This window comes from Rhododendron vialii, chromosome 8a (genome assembly GCF_030253575.1).
Source record: "Rhododendron vialii isolate Sample 1 chromosome 8a, ASM3025357v1".
NCBI classification, from domain to species: Eukaryota; Viridiplantae; Streptophyta; class Magnoliopsida; order Ericales; family Ericaceae; genus Rhododendron; species Rhododendron vialii.
The window spans coordinates 24,977,275-24,999,966 of NC_080564.1; the positions used below are offsets into that span (position 1 = coordinate 24,977,275).

Below are 22,692 nucleotides of genomic sequence, written 5' to 3' on the forward strand. Positions count from 1 at the left end.
TGTGTCGACCCGGACGATGAAGGAACAGACTTCGACGGGGACATCCCGGCTGAGTTGCGTTCCCTCATCGAAAAGGAATACGAAAGGCGTGTTCAGCCTCTAAAAGAAGAAGTAATTTCTGTAAATTTGAAAGATGAGGATGACCCCGGCATGATGCAAATTGGTGCAAACCTATCCCCGGAAAATCATGCTGGAACAATTGAGCTTCTCAAGGAATTTCCCGAGGTTTTAGCATGGTCTCACAAGGATATGCCCGGCATTGATCCTGAAATAGTGCAGCATCGAATCCCGTTGGAGCCTGGGGCTGTTCCCGTCAAGAAGAAACTCCGCAGGATGAGGCTGGATTGGGTTCAGAAGATCAAAGAGGAGGTTACCAAGTAGATCGACGCAGGATTCATAAGGGTCACAGAATACCCCAAATGGGTGGCCAACATCGTGCCTGTCCCCAAGAAGGATGGAAGGATCCGAGTCTGCGTCGACTTCAGGGATTTAAACAAGGCAAGCCCCAAAGACAGTTTTCCCTTGCCACACATTGACGTGCTTGTAGACAACACGGCGGGGCATGCCTTGCTCTTTTTTGTTGATGGATTCTCCGGATACAACCAAATCTCTGTGGCACCCGAGGACCAAGAGAAAATGACATTTGTCACGGAATGGGGCACCTACTGCTATGTAAAGATGCCATTTGGGCTGAAGAACGCCGGATGTACTTTCCAACGGGCCCAAACGACCTTGTTCCATGACTTTATCCATAAGACCGTTGAGATCTATGTCGACGACATGATTGTGAAGGCAAAGGAGGAAAAGGACTACCTTCCGTCACTCAGGCAGTTTCTTGAAAGGCTTCATAAGTACAACGTGCGTCTGAACCCACAAAAGTGTACATTTGGAGTCACGGCAGGCAAGATGTTGGGATTTCTGATCACTGCAAGGGGAATTGAAGTAGACCCTTCCAAAATCAAGGCGATTCTCGAAATGGAGCCGCCAAAGTCTGAGAAAGGTGTGCGAAGTTTTCTAGGGAAGGTCCAGTTCATCGGCAGGTTCATCTCCAAGCTAACTCTAACCTGTAAGCCGCTATTCCGTTTGCTCAAAAAGGGGGTCCCGTTCGAATGGACAGAGAAATGCCAGGCCGCCTTTGAGTCTATTCAAAGGTATTTGCAGAACCCGCCTGTACTGATGCCGCCTACGCCAGGCCGACCGTTGATTCTTTATCTGTCCGTCTCTCCAACAACCATGGGATGTCTACTAGCACAGGAAGGGAACAATGGGGTCGAGAGAGCTGTTTACTATCTGAGCAAGAAAATGGTAGGGTCCGAGGAGCGCTATACCCCACTGGAGAAGACATGTTGGGCGCTGGTTTGGGCTACCAGAAAGCTTAGATGCTACATGCTAGCCTATTCGGTGAGACTGATTTCTCGGATGGATCCTATCAAGTATCTGTTCGAGAAGCCCGCGCTCACCCATAAGCTAGCACGTTGGTTGCTTCTGCTGGCTGAGTTCGAACTCTAACACGTCACGAGAAAGTCTGTAAAGGGGCGTGCTGTGGCCGAATTTTTGGCCGATCACCTAATCGACGGCCCGGAAGACGTGGATTTCACCTTCCCCGACGAGGAGGTGTTGACAGTGGTCGAGGAAGTATGGACGCTCTATTTTGATGGAGCTGTTAACCAGAAGGGATTTGGGATCGGAGTGTTGTTGATCACGCCCGCCGGCGCTCACATTCCGCTCGCTTTCAAGCTGAACTTCGATGTCACCAATAATCAAGCTGAGTACGAGGTCTGCATCGTCGGGATGGAAGCTGCTATTGCTTTAGGAGTCGAGAGGCTCGAAGTAATTGGAGATTCAAACTTGGTGGTCTCCCAAGCCAATGGAGATTGGAAGGTTCGTGAGGAAAAGCTGAAGCCTTATCACCAAGATTTGGAAGAACTGATTCCTCGCTTCAATAAAGTGACTTTCACCCATGTCCCACGTTTGAAGAATCAGTTCGCTGATGCTTTGGCAACTTTGGCTTCAATGATCGAACTTCCAATAGGCGTTAAGTTGCGGCCGATTGTGATTGAACAGAGGGACTTGCCTGCTTATGAGTATGTCAACGCCATTGATGATGTCGATGATGGCCTACCCTGGTACCATGACATTTGAAACTTTGTGGAGCACGGGGAATTTCCTGCCGAGGCCACGAAAAAGGATCGGATTGCTTTGCAGAGGTTAGCTTCTCAGTACATCATCTGTGGGGGGAAGTTATATCAAAGGTCTCACTGCGGGATGCACAAGCTCTGCTTTAGTGGCGTCGAAGCAACAAGGATAATGGAAGAGGTTCACGAGGGAGTCTGCGGGCCTCATATGAGCGGCGTCATGCTCGCTAGGAAGATCCTCAGGCAGGGTTATTACTGGTCTACAATGGAATCGCAATGCATCGACTACGTACGGCGCTGTTACAAATGCCAAATCCACGCGAACCTGCAACATGTGCCTCCGTCTAAATTATATGGCATGACTTCACTGTGGCCTTTCTCTGTTTGGGGCATCGATGTAATTGGAATGATCAGGGCGTCTGCTTCGAATGGCCATAAGTTCATACTAGTGACAATAGACTACTTTACCAAATGGGTCGAGGCCGAATCCTATAAGACACTGACAACGGTTCAGGTTGCTCAGTTCATCCGAAAGAATATCATTTATCGGTACGGGGTCCCTCAGGCGTTTGTGTCAGATAACGGGAGTCATTTCAAAGGAAGGGTTCTAGAACTCTTTGAGGAATTCGGTATCGAGATCCACCATTCGACGACCTATCGCCTGCAAACAAATGGAGCGGTCAAAGCTGCAAACAAGAATGTCGAGATGATTATCAAGAAAACTGCTGAGTCTGCAAGGGATTGGCATGAGCAGCTGCCTCTCGCCCTTTGGGGGTATCGAACGTCAATTCGCACTTTAACGGGTGCAACTCCTTTCTCCTTAGTCTATGGCATGGAGGCAGTACTTCCCATCGAGCTTCAGGTACCATCGTTGAGAATCATGGTCGAAAGTGACCTCGAAGAATCTGAGTGGTTGAGCGAGAGGTTTGTCGAGCTGATATTGTTTGATGAGAGAAGGCTCCGGGCCTTGTATCATGTTCAGGGGTATCAGTGTCGAATTGCTCGCGCATTTAACAAGAAGGTGAAGTCCAGGGGATTGGTCGAAGGAGACATGGTCACAAAGGAAATCCGCGCCCCAGTGTTTGATCCTCGCGAGAAATTCAGGCCGAAGCGATCCGGGCTTTACATCATCAAGACCATCCTATCCGGGGGTGCTGCTAAGCTCATTGACCTCGACGGCAACGAATTCAACACCTTGGTCAACCTGGATCAGCTCAAGCGTTACTATCCCTGAGAGATGCTCGTTGGGTCGAAAACCACAAGGGTGGACGATTCCAAGCAAAAGTTAGAGCAGCCTGCTAGACCGAAAACCTAAGGAGGCGGTTCTAGGCAAAAATAAATAGGCAAAATTCAAAAAGCTCGCTAGGCTGAAAACCTGAGAAGGGCGGTCCTAGGCAAAAGTTAGAGCGTAAAAGGAGAGGTAAAATACACGAGCGAACCTTTGCCTGAACTACATTCTGACCTGATTCCTTGAAAAGGGATACGTAGGCAATCTCACTTTGAGATTCGGTCATATTTTATCCAAGTTTTGATCCAGGGTTGACATTTTCGGGTCCTCATCGCAGTTCGAGAAGGTCGAGCACAAGTTAAAGATGCACTGAGGAGGATCAGAAAAGGGGAAACCCATCGTCTTTCAACTTTATTGCAAATTACTACTTCTAATACATAAGCTGAGTATAAAAGCTTTAAAACAGTGAAAGCATGAAAAACAGAACGAAATGCTTAAGAAGCCTAACGGCTCGCGGTTTATTCTAAGCATAGCAAAGTGGCCCGGAGTCAGTTAATGTTCTCCTTTGCATTTGCATCTGATCTCAGCCACTGTCTGTAGCAATTCCTTAGCCCTGTGGTAAATTCCGACATCTCAGCCTGGAGGGCTCTAAGGCCCCAGCGCCTCTGGTAGCCGTTGAGTGTTTGAGCGTTGAAATTCGGGACACGGAAGTCCCCAATGCTGATCCGGTGGTTCTCCTGAGAAGCGCTCAGTTGGCGAAGGATACAGCTGGGAATGTAGAAGGTAAAGCTCAACAGACCTGCAATCACCATCCTGTCGAATCCATCGGAGTGAATAGCCATATCCGGGAGGTCCAGCCAGGGGCACCTCCAGGCAATCTGATCAGGCTGCATTTGCTGCATGAACTCATACCAACCTTCTATATCCATGTTAGGATACCGCATCTCCCTTTGATGAATCCTCTTCGGAAAGAGATTTCAACCCGCCACTGATGGGTTCAGTAAACTCAATTTGTTCGACAGCCACAACTGCATGAGCGAAAAGACAAGTAAGAAGTCAGATAAAGCCTGAGCGAAAAGACAAGTAAGGAGCTAGGAAGCAGCCTAAGCCGAGCGTCGAGGAAAAACGAGAACGTGTGAAAAACCGAAAAAAGGTGACCTGAAGCAAAAGCGGGCTCCCGCTGAAAACGGCCGACTGGCCCGTATATACCAGATCCAAACCCAAGAGTGTCTCGGCCAGGACCAAAGGGATCACGTTCCTTCGTGCCCCCATCTGGGCAGCAACGCTCACAAGTGAAGGGCTGACCTGCCCGTGGGCCGGAATGAGCAGGTAGGCGGCAAGCAGGCAGATTACTAAGGCAAAGCGACGACGCGCCTGAACCTCATCGCTGTCCAAATCGCTGTCTGGACTGTACATCTCAATCAGCCGCATGATGTTCAGTTGGCCGCCGTCAAGGATCGTGTTCGCCAAACCCCGGGAGATGTTGAGCGAGCTGGCAAGCAGTTTAGGCATGCTTGCTTGATAAGGCGGAACAACAAGCGTAGGGGACGAGAAGGTCCGGAGGTACGCCTGGAATTCCTCAACGGTCGGGCACATCTCGTCATCGCCAAAGCGAAAGACATGGACGTCAGGGTCCCAGAATCGGAGGGCAGCCCGCAGGAGCGCCGGACGGAGCGGCACATGTCGAAGAAAACGGAATGAAGCAAGGCCGTGATATTGGAAATTAAGCCAGTCGACGCTTAGAAATTGCGCCAACCAGGGCCTAAGTAAAGTTGGGAGGGGGTTGTCCATGGAAAATGCTGGAGTATACTAGAGGAAAAGGGGAAGCAATGCAGCCGTGAAGGCCACAATGCATGTGCCCCAACTTTATAGGCCTTGGCCATTCTTTCCATCTCCTGATACTACATTCAAATGCCATGCTAGCTTCCAAACTACACCCCTGCAAAGGACACTGCCTCCTCAGAGCTCAGAAACCGTGTGCAAACCGTGTGAGGGTAAAAACAAAGTGGCCCCTAAAAAAGAACAGTTGGTCAGTCAAGTGGATCTGGCACTCAGAAACCTGGCGTATGCCATTTTATAACTGGCGTATGCGTGTCCCCCACTTACTGACGTACGAGGCAAAATTTCTGGCGTACGCCAGTAAGGTTCACTAGAAACCAGTTTGCAGCAGCTACTGCCTCCGCATGGTCATTCTCAATTCTGGGGCTGGCTTTGACCATTTGTTGGTTCCTACAAGTTATGAATGTCATTTGGGACTATGGCAAGGCGTCGGATTCCAAAAGCCACACCCGATGAGGATTTCGGACCCTCGGCGGCCCGTTTCAAGCTAAAATCATAGATACGGGAGGTCAAATCTCGTTTCAGGGGCTTTTGCCAAGTTTTGTCATACCATACATGTTACATAGGACTTATGTGACTGTATGGGGGTGTCGGTTTCAGTCCGGGACCATATCGAGTCATCTTTTGCGTCTTATGTCCATTTTTGTGGCATTTTTGGCCTTTTCTTGATATTTTCCTCACACCGGGACAATTCTGCCGGTTTGCGTGGTTTGTGCAAGTCTTTGTACATCTATGTTGTCAGTTCAAAGGGTCAGTTTCCTTCGTTTAGGAGAATGTCGGAGTTTGGCCAACTAACGCTCAAATCTCCCCGTATCCTCCGCGTGTCTGGGATACGTGTCGTATCCTAGGACTTTTCTGTCCATCTTTTTCTTCGAGCTAAGTCAATCGTATGTGCATACAAGTGTCTTTTGTCGATTCAGAGCATTTGTCAATGCATGTTAGATATTAGCAGATAGTTTGTTATTTTCCTTAATCAAACCTCAGCAAAAGCAAGGGAAATTGATAAACGGGAAATGCAGAAGTTTTACTACTACTGTGTCAAAGCGTAAAAGTAGAAGTGTATCAAGTATCGAAGCGGCGCAACGGCCCAGGCAGAACTAAAAATGTCAAGGCACACTCGCCCAAAATTCAAAAGGCACGCAGGCCCTATCCAAAGTATCAAAGCACCCATGTCAAAAGTATCAAAGTATCAGCAAAATAAACTAAGGCTCGGTGGTAGCCCTCAGTCGTCAAAAAGATCCTCGTCGTCGTCGTCCTCCTCGCTCTCCTCCAACTCTCGAGGGTCCATCCGGAACCTGGGGTCGCTCGCCGAGTCAGAGCCGCTGCTGAGGGACGTCAGTTCCTCTTCTTCTTCCTCCTCTCTCCTCTTCTTCTGTGAGGGTTCCTCGGAAAGCCTCTTCTCTGCAGGCCTCTTCCTCAGTTCTCGGCGAAACTGGAGCTCCTCGCTAGTCGGAGTGATTTGCACTCCCCGTTGTACCTTCGCCGCTGGTCGAGAGGAGCTCGGTGCTACCTTCTTCGTCGGAGGAGGCCACACACTCTTCCTTCTAGGAGCCGCCCTAGCATGTCCCTGCATGGTCATTCAAGTCATTTAGCATACATTGTGCATGTTGTATATATTGAAATGCTAGGTGCAGGAAATTTCGAAAGCAATCCTATTCAAAAAGAAGAGCAAAAAGTTATACCTGAGGCTGAACAACAGGGGCTGGAGCTGGTTGAAGGTAGTGCAACTGTAAAGAGGCACCGCCGGCTATCTTGTGAAACTCTTTCTCCATGGCCTTCATCAAGCGAGCTGCCTCACGTACCCACTCCATCGGGGCCTGTTATACAATTTTGGGCAAGAAATCAGAATACAAGCCGGATATACATGCCGAAAGTAAAGTAAAGGGAACTACAAAGGGGCGAAGAATATCATACCGGTCCTGTGATCTCTGCTGGCTCTGTCCGGGCAGGCTTAAACCGAACTGTGGCCTCCTCTCCTTGCGCGTCCTGCACCGCTAGTGTCTAAGAAAGCCGAGGCAGCCCGGTCGCTGTGGCATAGTCGCTCCTCTCTCTAGGCCGTGCTGCCCTGCTCTCCCGGCTCCTCTTCTCCTCGCCAGCCTCGAGTGCCTCGCCCTGCACAGCGATATGCTCCAAAACCCCAAGTGGCCCCGCCAAGCGCTGCCTCCGGTAGACAGCAAAATCACGCTCGGGCCTCAGAAAAGCAGCAAGGCCGGCCGGAACAGTGAAGCGCTGCAACTCAGCCAAGGTGTACTTATCTGTGTGAGAGGTGTGAGGTGGAAGTGGCCCAGGAACTTGGAACTCAAGAGAGCCCAGTGACTGCTGCGTCACCCGGTCACCTAAGTACCACCGCCACCCAAAGGCCGACTCCAACAACACCCGGCTCGCTGTCACCACCCTGCTCCACGCTAGATACTCAGGCTCAGGCTCGGCATTGCTTCATGGGTTCCACTCTACCTGCAAGACAAGTGCACAGATTCAAAGTCATCAGCGACAGCATTAAAGCAATTCTAAGGGCAGAGTGGCCAATCTGACGTGTTGCTTACCTGAGTACCAGACAGCTTGTCAAGGTACGACCTGAAGGCTAGAGGCTCCCTCTCGACTTCTTCTTGCCGCTATACATGGGGCCCCAGATCATGGCACGTGGGAGCATCCTCAGGTTCGGGCACTTGTTTTCCGGTGGGTACATCTTCAGCACTTCATAGGCCCACAGCTGCAAATGTTCAGACAATCAAAGCATCAGAATACAGTTCATAGGAAAATCAAGGACAAGTGCAATAAAGGGAAGGCAGGAAATGAATTGCAAGTTTTGTTTATTACCTCCCACACTCTCCAATAGCCGGCCGTCGCCTTCTTCCCGCGTGAGAACTCCCCCATAAAGCCATAGCACGTGCCCAGAGCTGCTCCTCCCCAGTCGAATCGTGAGGCCGTGCCCAAGTCACAAAGGGCCAGCAAGTAGGACAGGTGCACCGTGGATCGCTTGTTCGGGTACAATGTAGCCCCGAACAAGTACAACAAATAGGCCATCGCCATCTGCTCCGCCTCCAACTCCGAGTTCGGCTCCCTCCCATGCAAATACCGTCTGAACTGGTCGTAATGAACAGTCTCTGCCTCACTTGCTGGCGCCTGCCCTAAGAACCACTCCAGAGCCCTAGGATCCCTGTGAATCTCCGAGTCGAACGGGAGGCTCTCCTCCTACCCTCAAGCCAGTGAGCGCTGCAAAGTCAGACGGAGTCACCGTCATCTCCCCGATCGGAAAGTGGAAGGTATTCGAGGAATCCCACCACCTCTCGGCCAGTGCAGTAAGCAGAGCGTGGTCGCTCTTCACGGCCGTCAACGTGAGGATGAACGGCCGAAACTGCAGCGTCAACCAAAGCCCTGACCCGCTCTGGCAGCCCTCGGTACAACTCAAGCAAGCTCGCAGGACCTCCATGGCCCCGAGTGCTGGCCGCTCCTCTCTGCATACAAAGACAGTCAACAAAAAGAGTCTCGTCAGTAATCGCAACTCAAACAGTCAGTCAAATTCAGAATTTCAACAGTAATTCTACGGTCGAAACAAGCATCATAAAGGTCGAACAAAGCTACCGGGCACTCATAGCATTTTATCCAATGCTACTATCAGTCGAATCAAATCAAAGGCATTTCTTAGTCAAGTTCCGAGATACATGGTGTTATATTTTATCAAGGCACACCTCTCAGTCGATTTCAAAAGGATTTCTATTTGTCAAACTGGTCGATTCAAACTTTGAACACGCCATTCGGGCGTTCAACATGTCATGACAATCTACTTAGTCGAGTTCAAGTTCAAAGGGCTATCGTTTTAGTCGAGACAGTTTACGGTCGATTCAAGCCTGGCACTAACAGTCTTTATTGAAGTTATGGGCGTTCTGCAAGTCGATTCAGCTGTATCAAGTGTTCTATCGTTCAAAGTCAAGTTTCAAAGTCGAGGCATACTGTTCAAGTTCTACTTTCTCAATCAAGCTACAGTTCAGAGTTTTGGCCTACGTACGTTACAAGTTATGCTACGCCAATACAAGCTACAAAAGGTTGTAAATAACAAAGCATGCATATCAAAGTAAGTTCCGAAGTATACCTGCACCCAGTCCACGGACAGGTGTCTCTGTGGATCTCTCAGTATAAGCTCTGCATCGTAGCTCTCCCGCAGAGGTGCGAGGCAGAGGTGCAAGGCTCTAAACCCCGGACGGAATGAACAAGTGTGGCTCGGGCAAAACGTATGTGGCCGCGTCGAACCGAGCACGGGGCGCCAGCCGTATGGACTCTGCGAGTGTCACTGCCCGCTCAAAAGACCACACCTCCCCCTGAGCCTCCTCGGGAGCCCCGGTCTCGCTCACAAAGGCCTCATCCTCGGCCCTGGCCTGCTCGGCCTCCTCTCTCAAGCGCTCCTCCTCCTGGGCCCTCTCAACCTGCCGGAGCCGATCCTCCCGCGCTGCCAGCACCACAGCTAGCACCCCCGAATTCTCCCGGAGCAAGCGGTCGAGCTCCTCCTCCGACACAAACTCTGCAAAATCCCCCCGAGTGATGAGCACATGCGCCGAGGACCCTACTGCCGGCCTAAACTCAACCTCCTCCATGGGCACCTCCCCGGACACCCCCTCCTCAACCACGGGACCCTTGCCCCTTGCCGGATCCCTTGGTGGTGTCCCCGGTCGACCACCACCATCACCACTGCCACTGCCGCTGGCCCCGAGCGAGCCCAAACCTGTGATCACCAAACCCTCTACATCGCTCCGTGGATCCAATCGACGAACCCGTGGACCCCCCGTACCAACAGAACCTGGCGTACGCCCCTCATCACCACCAACCGCTGCCCGTGCATGGCCATCGCCACCACCAGACTCGCTTGTAACCGCTACACCAATGGCCGACGAAGCCTCTGCAGTCGATGGATCGTCGATTCGGACACCCATGATCTCGGGCTCGCCCTTCGACCGAACCTCGTCACCACCACCTCTATCACTGCCATTGCCCCCATTGCCGCCTCCGGATTCCGCCATGGATGAGCGTGGGTGAGTGGGTTTATGGGAAGGATGAAAGTGTGAGAGAGTTTTGAAGTATTGGGATTTCAAAAGTCGAAGAATGGCGGTTTCCGAGCCTCTGCAGAAGTTATACGACGTATAGAGCGATTGGGCCGGGTCTGGGCTCAAATCTTTGCAGAAAGTGGCGCACGCCAGTATTATAGTACCGCACGCCAGTACGTCTTGGGCTTGAGGCCCAGATCACCCCGTGTGACGGGGTCCGTTCTCAAATGGTGTTCTAAATTGCCTTGAGTTGCGTTAGTACCCGTGTTGAAATTATCCCCAAGCAGAGGTCCGTCCAATTTCAAAACAACGACGATCTATCCGTCCTTTTTCAACTCAACGACGGTCCGCCCGTCCATTTTCAAATCAACGACGATCTATCCGTCCTTTTTCAAATCAACGATGGTCCACCCGTCCATTGTCAAATCAACGACGGTCCACCCGTCCATAATCAAAGTCAAGGACGATCCACTCGTCCAATTTCAAATCAACGACGATCTATCCGTCCAATTTCAAATCAACGACGATCCACTCGTCCAAAGTCAAATCAAAGACGATCCACTCGTCCATTTTCAAATCAACGACGATCCGCTCGTCCGACAGTCTTTCTTTCCCCAACAGAGTCGATGCTTTTGCAAGGTGGATCATTCCCCAGGAGAATCCACATTGCATGATCTGCCCGCCAAAGACAACAATGCGGCGGTCTATCCGTCCCAACTTCAAATCAAACAGGTTCTCTAAAAAAACACTTCATTCATCCTAGATGGTCTCGAAGAGGGTGTCTAGAAAACCTTTGATGTTACTGGTCTCCAGTCAATGGTGCCTCAAGTGCCATCAAAGGGGGGCTACTGTAGACACCCCATTCTGGACTGTCTAGAGAATGCTATTTTCTGATGTTTTATTTCCCCAATGATGATTAATGGTCGAGAACAGTCTGAGGACGATGATGTGTTTGAGCTTTGAGCGTCCCGAGCCTCTTTCAAACCCCCTTCAAACCCTTCAAACCAGAGCCAAACAGCCCCAGCAAAACCCAAACTGGCTTACGCCAGTACCCTGATGACGTACGCCAGTTAGCTGCCACGTGTCGGTCATCGACCGTTGACTCAGCTATCACTGGCGCACGCCGGTCTATATGTGGCGCACGCCAGTCAAATCAACTTTATTCAGCCACATGGACGAGACTTTTGTGCCACCCTGACGTCGGCCACAGTCTCCCTGATGATTACTCTCGGCAGAGGTGTTCCCTCTCTCTCCTACACCCCCCATCAAGGCAAGTCCCATGCATTAATGCATGGGAGGCTCCATTCTTGCTCCAATTAGCCAAACAAGGCTTTGGTCCCAACTGATCTCAGTCTCCCTCTCCTCTATAAATACCCCTCTTGCATTCATTTGCAAGGGGTTAGCCACATTAAAAAGAAGAAGCTCTCTCCTTCCCTCTTTCTTGCTCTCTATCTCTCCTCTTCCATTGAAAGAGAAAGTAGGGCAACTCACTTCCATATACCCTACTGATATCCAGTCACCTTCTAAACCTCCATCTTCAACCCTTAAGCTCAATACCACCTTCAATCATCAACACGAAAAGGTATACCACCTTTGTGTCCCTTTCTGTTCTCAACTTCTGAGGGAGACCAGTAAGGCCCAGGCTAGTAAGCAATACTAGTCCTGGCCTTAAACTGGTAAAATACAACAATCGTATGAGATGAGACATGGCGCACCCCAGTACACCTAAGCCGTACGCCAGTCACGGTAGTACGAGCACTACTGGCGTGGGGATCATGGATCATCATTTATGTTATCTTACCTTTCTGTCAATCACCCTTGCATGCTAATAATCAGTTTACTGCTTTCTGTATATTCGGTGTTGCTTAGATGTTGTTGTTTACGCTTACCGTTTATCTGCTCAAAAGGCCTTTGGGATCCTTTTGGTCATGTTCCAGAGCCCAGATGATGCAAAGCCAAACACTGGATTAGGGTCAAACATGCGTACGACATCCTATGACTGGCGTACGGCAGTTTGTCCTAGGATCTAGTGGCTGTCCCTTGTATCTTAGCATAATCTTGGCCTATTTTCTGTTCCCACACTGTTTTTGGGGTATTCTGCTGCCTTTCGAGGTTCGTAGCCATTTCATTTGTCTGTAACTGTATATATTCTGTTCTATTAAACTGCGTGGTTTGTCTTGGGTGTGCGCTGGTCCCTTTCCAGAGCCCAGAGGGTTGCAAACAAAGACTGTGAAACCTGATAAGTGGAGTACGCCAGTCTAAGTGTGGCGTGCGCAGGTTGTGCCAGCATGCAGTGGCTCGGCCAGTGCATGCTGGTGTGGATCCTGCTCATGTTCCTTCAGGGCAGTGTGCTTCAATTCGTTCGGTTTGCTCAGTGCTTGTTCTCAATCTATGTTTACTATTGCAAGCAAATCATCCATAAACATTTTGTCACATAAAATGCAACTTGTTACAGTTTTAATCCCCCTTTAACTGTTCCCCCGCCCTAACTGGCTAAAAAATGATCAAATGAGAGAAAAATGCAAATGTTTTACAAAACAAAATGCCTAAGTAGAGACCGATCTTCGGATTGGGCGAGAGAGGTGCCATAAAACCCTTCCTCTCTCGTAACCTGGCTCCCGAACCTCAGATATCCAAGGTGACGACGGACCAGTCTACAAGCCTTTTTCAAAATCAAACAAACGTGGCAAACGTTTTCGAGTTTGGTTCTTTGGGTGTTTTCACCGCTAAAACCCGAGTGGCGACTCTGAATCAAAGCGTTTTGTCGCGCTTTTTCGAAAAAGGGCCGCGCCCGATCTTATAAATCGAGCATTTTTGGGGCGCGTGCCCACAACGCCTGACACCATTTCAAAACACACTCGGAGCCCTGTAAAACCTGGAGCCAGCCCATTGCAAAATACAAAACCAACCTTGAACCATCCACCTAACATCCGGTTTCCTAAGGATAAGAGTGAGACACAGACTTGGGTTTATTTTTAAAGGGCAATGGGACTCTATTGTGGTTTAATCAAACAAAGATTGCCTTGTATCATTTCCTAAATATGCCAGAGATTCCGAAATGATTTAAAACAAATAACAAACACCATTAGGCATGACATGAGATAAAAACCTAAACTAAGATTATAATGTTCAAAACAACGGGATATGGGTCAAACTTGCTCACAACGCACTCAACAACTAACTCCTCATTCTTTCCTCAAGCATACGAGTTGGGATGTACAAAGTTACTTAAAATATTTACAACGAACTCTTGCCATTTAAAGACTTAACGAGCATGTGCTAAGCAGTTTTAATCCACTAACTTTGTACTAACGGAAGGATTGCAAAACTAAAAATGAAATTTTTTAATAAAAAACATATAACCAAATATATATATACACTATATATATTCCTCCCACCAACTTGAAAGATGCTATGCCCTCATAGCATGGAGAACAACAGTAGGGAAAAAGGAACAAAAGAGCATACCAACGGGGGAATGTCAACCCCCTTATACCTCAACCAAGTTGGAGGCTTTGGCGTCACCGGCTCCTTTCGTCATCCAAACAGCTTTCAAGGTCGACTCCTTCGGCTCGTCCGACGGAACCACAGCTAGTCACACAAGATCATGGCCAAAGTTTTATTGGACTAACAACCGCAACACGTAATCGCACGCATGCTTAGGGCTTTTGAATGCCTCAATCACTCCGACAGTAGATCCAATCCACCAAGGCTAGTGTGGTAGCACGTTCACCCTGCAAAAGACTTAAGCTCGAACTACCTACTAAGAGCTAAATGACATTAGAACTGCCCGGCGCGTGTTATCCGGGTGCCAACAAATAGAAGAACAAAGAAAAATAGCAAAGAACACCACCCGATTTTCACGCAATCTTACGTGTCATACTTTTCTTCCCGTGTCTCACAGGGTAGACAAGACACATGTGGCTATACTAGACCGTCAAAACTTGTTACATCATGCCCGAAGTAAAATTAACCGCCTGACCTCGCCAAGCAATTAAGCCCAGCGTTCCCTATGATCGAAACAAAGTGAGACAAGACAGAGCCTAGCGCCAAAGCACAGGAATATCAAGGCTCACCCAAAGACCTAAACTGCCCCCGATAGGGACATATCTGGAAAGCATGGATCATTAACGGCTAACTACTACAAAAAAGGACTAATTAAAGCCCGATACAATGATGCATTGATGAAATCTCTTAATGTGAAAATCCCAAAACTAAACAAATATGCAAATATGTACAAAAAATGAAACATTGCCCTTACTAACCGGAGCTGGGCACACGATCTTTTTTTTAGTAGCGGCGTGCGGAGCTACATATACCTAAGTCAATGGAGGGTACCCCCTACCCGGGGGCCTGGTCCGACAAACAGTTAAGTTCAGCGGTTACGCTTTCGCTCCCCGTGCAAATATAGATACAACAGCTACATCAAACAGCAAGGTCAACCGGATACACCGGTGCAACCAACTCCTCCTCAATTTCCTCTACCGAAAAGTTTTCCAAAAATGGCTTTAGTCGCTGCCCATTGACCTTAAAAATATTTCCATTCACGGGATTAACAACTTCAATGGCTCCATGCGGGAAAACGTGATGCACACAATGTAAGGGCCAATCCAACGGGAACGCAACTTGCCTGGAAAAAAATGAAGTTTTGAATTATACAAAAGAACTTTTTGGCCAACTTCAAATTTTTTCCGTTGAATGTGCTTATCATGAAACTCCTTTACCTTAGACTTGTAAACGTTAGTATTATCATATGCATCTCTATGGATTTCCTCAAGCTCATTCAATTGGAGTTTACGGTGAACTCCGGCGTCGGGCAAACGATAGTTTAATTGCATAATTGCCCAATATGCCTTATGCTCTAATTCCACCGGAAGGTGGCATGCCTTACCATATACAAGCCGATAGGGCGAAGCGCCCAAAACGGTCTTGTATGCGGTACGATACGCCTAAAGAGCATCAGTCAATCTTAAAGACCAATCCTTCCGATTGGGATTTACCGTTTTCTCAAGAATACGTTTTACCTCACGGTTGGCGAGCTCGGCTTGACCGTTGGTTTGAGGGTGATATGGGAGGGAGACCTTGTGCGTGATACCATATTTCTTCATCAAGGCGGCGAATGGCCGGTTGCAAAAATGAAAACCTTGGTCGCTAATAATGGCACGAGGGACCCCAAACCGAGACAAGATATGCTCCTTAAGAAACTCGAGCACCACCTTGTGATCATTGGTACGAGTGGCAATGGCCTCAACCCAACGTGACACATAATCGACCGCTAAGAGGATGTATAAGTTGCCAAAAGACATCAGAAATGGTCCCATAAAGTCGATACCCCAACAGTCAAATACTTCAACAACAAGAAACTTGACTTGGGGCATTTCATTCCTCCGGGTCACACTGCCCAACTTTTGGCATCAGTCACACGATTTGCAGAAGGCGTAAGCATCTTGATTCAGAGTCGGCCAATAAAAACCGCATTGTTGTATCTTGGCGGTAGTCTTCCTCATAGAAAAATGTCCACCACATGCTTCGGAATGGCAAGATTGTAGGATTGCACGTTGGTCAGAATCAGGAACACACCGGCGGATGATCTGGTCGGGACAGTACTTGAACAAATATGGATCATCATAAGAAAAGTGTTTCACTTCGGCAAGGAATCCTCGGCGCTCATGAGAGGACCAATGGGTTGGAATCAAGCCCGTAACCAAGTAATTGACAATGTCAGCAAACCACGGGGCTTGAGATACACCGAAAAGTTGCTCATCGGGAAAAGTGTCTCCAATGGGTATGTGAGAAGTACGGTCCTCAAAATCCAAGCGCGACAAATGATTGGCCACCACGTTTTCTACCATTTTCTTGTCCTTGATGGTGATGTCAAATTCTTGCAATAGAAGGATCCACCGAATCAAACGTGCCTTTGCATCTTGCTTGGTGAAAAGGTATTTGAGTGCTGAGTGATCGGTATAAATCGTGATCGGAGTACCAACTAGGTAAGACCGGAATTTGTCCAAAGCAAATACTATGGCAAGAAGTTCTTTCTCTGTAGTGGAGTAGTTCATTTGAGCATCATTCAGCATCTTGCTTGCATAATAAATCACCCACAGATGCTTGTCCTTCCTTTGGCCAAGAACGGCCCCGACGGCATAGTCGCTCGCATCGCACATCAATTCAAATGGAAGATTCCAATCGGGCGTTTGAACAATGGGCGGTGTGGTGAGACTAGCTTTGAGCTTAAAAAACGCCAGCTCACATGCGGCAGTCCATTCAAAGGGAACATCTTTGGATAAAAGGTTACAAAGTGGTCTTGAGATTGCGCTAAAGTCCTTGATGAAGAGCCGATAGAAACCGGCATGGCCAAGGAAGGAGCAAATGTCTTTAATGCACTTCGGAGTAGGGAGATTGGAAATAAGGTCAATCTTGGCTTTGTCTACCTCGATACCCTTGGCCGATACGATATGCCCGAGCACAATCCCCTGAGTGACCATAAAATGGTACTTCTCCCAGTTGAGAACCAAATTTTTCTCCTCGCATCGCGTTAAGACCTTCTCCAAGTTGGCAAGACATGACTCAAAAGAGTCACCAAACACAGAGAAATCATCCATGAAGACTTCAACAAGTTTCTCGACCATATCGTTGAAAATTCCCATCATACATCTTGAGAAGGTGCCGGGAGCATTACACAAGCCAAATGGCATGCGTCTATAAGCAAAGGTCCCGAATGGGCATGTGAACGTCATTTTCTCTTGGTCGGACAAGGCCACTTCTATTTGGTTATAGCCCGAATAACTATCAAGAAAACAGTAAAAGGCATGATCGGCCACTCTCTCCAAAATTTGATCAATGAAGGGGAGAGGAAAGTGACCTTTGCGTGTGCTTGCATTCAACTTGCGATAGTCTATGCATACCCGCCACCCGGTAGTCACACGAGTCGGAATGAGCTCGCCTTTGTCATTTTGCACCACGGTCACCCCCGACTTTTTAGGGACAACTTGAATGGGGCTCACCCATTTAGAATCGGCGATGGGATAGATAGTCCCAACGTCAAGCAATTTAAGAATTTCCGCCCTGACAACATCTTTCATAATTGGATTGAGCCGGCGTTGAGGTTGGCGCGAGGGTTTAACATCCTCCTCCAAGTAAATGTGATGAGAGCATAGAGAAGGAGAGATGCCTTGAATATCCGCGATAGTCCATCCTATGGCCTTTTTATGCCTCCACAAAATTTTCAACAATTTCTCTTCTTGGAGTTTTTTGAGGAAAGACGAAATGACCACTGGAAATGTATTACTCTCACCAAGGAACGCATATTTCAAAGTGTCCGACAGTGCTTTCAACTCAAGAGTAGGAGGCTCAACGCTAGAAAGTACTATTTTCCGCTCAAGAGGAGGCAACTCTTCAAACTTTGGAAACCACCGTGCAACTCCGCAAATTCCCTCATCGCCATCTTCTCCATTGAGCAAGGAAAAGAGAGACTCCATCTCCTCGGATTCAAGAAAGGCGGCCTCTTCAGAGGTCAGAGCTACCTCCAAAGAGTCCATATACAAGAATTCACCTATATGCTCTTGAACCAATGTATCCATAAGATGGACATTTTGACAATCGTCATCGTCACCCATTTGAACTCCAACGTTGAACATATTAACCTCCATCTTCATGTTACCAAAAGACATGTTCAATAGTCCATTCCGACAGTTGATTACGGCATCTGAGGTTGCTAGAAACGGCCGACCAAGGATAACAGGAGTAGACAATGGTGATGAAGACGACGGACAAGTATCCAAGACAACAAAGTCTACGGGGTATACAAATTGATCAACTTGGACCAATACATCTTCCACCATACCACGAGAAATTCGGACACTCCTATCCGCCAATTGTAGAGTAACTCGCGTAGGTTTCATCTCCCCCAGCCCGAGTTCTTGGTATACCGAGTACAGTAGCAAATTCACACTCGCTCCCAAATCCAAGAGAGCTTGCTCCACTCTCTTACCCCCAATAGTAATTGCAATTGTAGGACATCCGGGGTCTTTGTATTTAGGTGCAAGATCTGTTTGGCAATTTGGCTAACTTGCTCAGTGAGGAGCACCTTCTTGTGCACATTGAGCTTGCGCTTCTGAGTGCATAGATCTTTCAAGAACTTGGCATAAGAAGGAATTTGCTTGATAGCATCCATCAACGGGATGTTAACATTTACCTTTTTGAACACGTCAAGAATATCGGCATCCTTGGATGGGTGAGCCGGCTTTTTCAGTCGAGAAGGATAGGGTGCAGGAAAAGGAGAGACTTGTGGGCTTGGAGTGGTGTCGGCCTCCTTTGAAACTTGAACGGGTGATTCCCCGTCTTCCTCCGGAGCTTGCTCGATACGTTCCTCCGTTGAAGTAGAACCTGTTGATGTCGATGATGGCTCGAGAATAGGTGTACCCGGCGGATTGACAACTAGATTGTCAACCGCCTTGCCACTCCTCAAAGTGATGATCGCTTGAGCTTGCTCGGGCGGAGGTCCCGAAGAACTACCAATGAGAAGTTGACCCTGCGGATTGGCTTGTGGCTGGGTCGAAAACTTGCCCCTTTCTTGTTGGAGAAGCCCTATAGATGTGGTTATCTTTCCCATTTGGTTCTTCAACTCCCCCATCATTTGGGTGTTATTCTCGTTGTAATTCGATTGAGCTTGCATGAAGGATTGGAGAGTATCTTCCAAAGATCGCCTTGGCGGGGGTTGAAACTGATTATATCCTTGAAAAGGTCCAGACAGTACAAAACCTGGTGGTCCTTGTGGAAAACGAGGCTGCCCTTGGCTTTGAGCAGGCCGCCATGGTTGCATTTGAGAACCGGGAGGTGCTTGAGATGGTCCGCCTTCAATCTGATTGTTCCAACGGAATCCCGGATGTTGTCGTTGACTTTGGTTGAAGTTTTGGGGAAAAGATTCAAATCGTTGGTTCACCGCACTAACTTTTTCGAGCAGAAGGTTGAGGTTACTGTAATGTTGCCTGAGAGTGGGAATAGACAAGCAATTGTCTGTGGAATGGCCCGATGTTTCACATATAGCACACATCTCCTCTACCGCTCGCACTGCCTTAACTTCCTTTACCCCTTTCAACTCCAACTTCTTCAACTTTTGTGCTAGTTGCTCCATCCGTGTTTCGATAGCATTGTGCTCATTTATGGAGAACTTTCCGGAGCCACCGGGACCTTGGCTAGCCATAGCTCTATCACCAGCATCCTCATAATTCCAAGTCAAAGACTTCTTGGCCAACTCATCTAAGTAATCCCAACCATCATTGGGTGACTTATTCATGAATCCTCCGGAGCACATGGTGTTGAGCAGTTGCTTGCTTTGTTGCGTGCAGCCCATATGGAAGTAGTGAATCAGTTGATACAAGGCAAAGTTGTGGTGAGGAACCGCAGAAAGCAAATCCTTGAAACGCTCCCAATACTGGTGGAAAGCTTCTCCCTCACGTTGCTTGAAACCCTGGATTTGATCCATCAAGAGCTTTGTTCGGCTCGCTGAGAAGAATTTCTTATGAAAAACATCTTGCACTTCCCCCCATGTGTTCAAAGATTGAGGCTTCAAAGAGTGAAACCATGTCTTAGCCTTATCCTTCAAAGTGAAAGGGAAAAGCCTCAATCTTGCTTGGTTGAGAAGCACCTCCCCGCTAATGTACGATTGGAGAACTTCCTCAAATTCCCGGATATGTTGGTACGGATCCTCGCGCTCCATACCGTGGAAGAATGGAATGCAACGATGATAGTCTGATTTGAACACGAATGTGTTTGCAACAGTGGTGGGCTGTGGAAAAACTATCGGTGACAGTTGAGTGACCCGTTCCGGATTCAAATAGCCCTGAAGAGTCCTAACCGGAGCAGCTTCCTCATCTGCCATTGATGTTCTTGATGGAGAGTACGGCCGAGAATATCTACTTGGTGGAGAGTAAGCTCGAAGATTTCTGTTTCTTACGCGAGGTGGAGAGCTAGAGCGATGCAGTCGATTTGAGTGAGGACTTCGATAAACCACAAGCATGAACCTCTGCTTTTACCGATTAAGAGCCATAGAACCGCTCTGCAATAAGAAAAACCAGACTGGAGGGGCTATGCCGCCACCTCTCTCTCCAGACAATTCTGAGGGGCTATGCCGCCGCCTTAATATACATGTACAAGAAAAGAAAACAAAAGGCAGTAGATACCAACACTAGCTTCGTTACACCTCAAATTGATAGTATGATCGGTTAGAGGTATCCATTAGAATTAGTATGCAATGCACAAAGGAAAATTAAATGGAATACTTACAATGGTTTGTCAAACCTCCCAATAAGCTATATAAGAAAAATCCCTGACAACGGCGCCAAAATATGCTTCGTCCCAACCTAACCGTTGGAATAGATTGATTTACCCCGAGCGTAGGGCTAGGTCGTAGTCAGCATAATATCCGGAAGTCCGGTATCGTTCCCACGGAGAAAATTCTTTATAGCTTGCTAGGATTTTTAGAAGCGAGGGTTTGTGGCGTTCAGGCGGCCAACTTTTGGTTTTGCTTTGAATGGTGATAAACACTTATAAAAATGGCTAGAAAACGAGTTTAAACTTAATTTAACAAGCGGCAAGGCGTTGGGGTAACGAATGCCGGAAACTTTAGCCATCAAACCATTCTCAACGAAAACACGGTTAAATCGCACGGCATAGGCTATCAACCGGAGGATTTAGCTAGGAAACCATTAAAGACTAGAAGTGTAGTTTAGTAAACAAGTGAGCTCTTTCATTCTTTTGGCAAACACGAGGCGAGACATAGCTCACGGAACCACATGAGCGAGCATATGATCACCGGAGATTAACATCGACAAGTTTTGTTACATAAAAGGCTAGCCACACACATTTACAAACCAAACTTCAAGTTTTTAGTTGAGAAAGGCAAGATAAACATAAGTCACGAGGCATTAGTCACCCCGTGGCCAAGCCTAATCGACTACTCAAACATAATGAAGAAACTAGAAAGCTTGCTAATTGTTGAGAACATGCTCAACTAAAGAAAACGAAAATAAACTTGATATTGTAAAAGATCCAACACAACTTTAATACTCGAGAAATTAACGAAAAATGAATACCTTGAAGTGTTCTTGAGAAATTACAACTTGAAAAGCTTAAGAAGACATTAATGGAGAAAAACCTAAAAGTAGTAATGAGCTAGCTCCAAAGAGAGAGAAGGAACCCCCTATTTATACAAAATGGGCACTCTTCCACAAAAATATCTAAGAAACATACTAATAAAGGCAAGTATTCCATAAATGGAAAGCCCAAAAAGTAAGAAATATTTGGCCGAAGGCTCCCCGTATCGATACAGAATATGCTAAGTATCGATACCATGCTGTTAAGTCAAAAGAACCATCTCTCGTAGCTCTCCCATATCGATATGACCCTTATTCCGTATCGATACGGAAGTCTCTGACTTCCCACGAAGCTAATGCGTATCGATACGCATTAAGGCTGTATCGATACGCGTAGCTTATCTTCAGGCCTTTAGGCAACGTTCAAGACTTGGCACCCGATGGCTCGCCGGGTTGCCCGACGCCTCACACCTTCGCTCTTGGGTCATGCTGGCAGAAGTTCCACCGGGCAAGGATACTTGAACTTCCTTGGAAATTAGCCTCTTGATCAAAATACGCCCCTTAAGGACGTTTTGCCTGAAACACTTAACAAACTACCTTACGAGCATAATTGAATAAAAACGACAAATTATAACTATAACATCTATAAACTAGGGGACTTAAGCACCACGACAGCGCAAATTTAGGTGCTTATCACTCCCTCTTGCCATTCAACTCACACCTTCACATCTTTCAACTTTTCTCTCTAGAATTCTTGTATTTGTACTTTGTTCTTCCTTTGTTCTTAGTATTCTTGAGTTTCTTCTTGAGTTCTTCAAGAAACTCATCCTAGGTCGCTACAAAAACACCACTCGACCACCCTTCGATCCAAAAAGTTTAGTAGTTAGGTCAATAACTAGTTTCGAGAGAAAGAAAGTCTTATCTTTCCTCTTTCAAAGCCACTGTAAGCTTACCGTAGGAGGCCGCCCGTTCGATAGCCGACTTACTTTTTCGTAGTCGTCCCTACCGCCAATAAGAACGATAGATTTTTCCGTACTCACTATCTCTGAGTATAAATAAAAATGTTTATATTATTTGTATTGTTTGAAATGCATGAGAACTTGAAAGGTATGTTACTAAAGGCTTGAAAAGAAATATGACTATATTGAATAACTCGACTTTATTTCCCAGAAAAATATATTTTGTTTTGAACTTCCTAAAAAGAAAGAGAGAACGGATTTTGGAAACACAAACTTGAATGAAAGTATTCGTATTTTGATCTTAAGGATAGTTATGAGCATGTATATGTGATTACTTGGATTACTTGTTTGATGTGTGATAAAGCATAAGTGGTTTCCACTCCAAAGGTATCCATCCATGTG

General features: G+C 47.4%; 1 protein-coding gene across 1 annotated transcript; it reads right to left on the reverse strand.

Moving 5' to 3' along the window:
• Positions 1-18,183: 18,183 nt before the first annotated feature.
• On the reverse strand, positions 18,184-20,118 carry LOC131298693 (uncharacterized). The gene has a single exon (XM_058324170.1). The coding sequence runs from the start codon at positions 20,116-20,118 to the stop codon at positions 18,184-18,186; it is 1,935 nt and encodes a 644-aa protein (XP_058180153.1).
• Between the last annotated feature and the right edge of the window lie 2,574 nt (positions 20,119-22,692).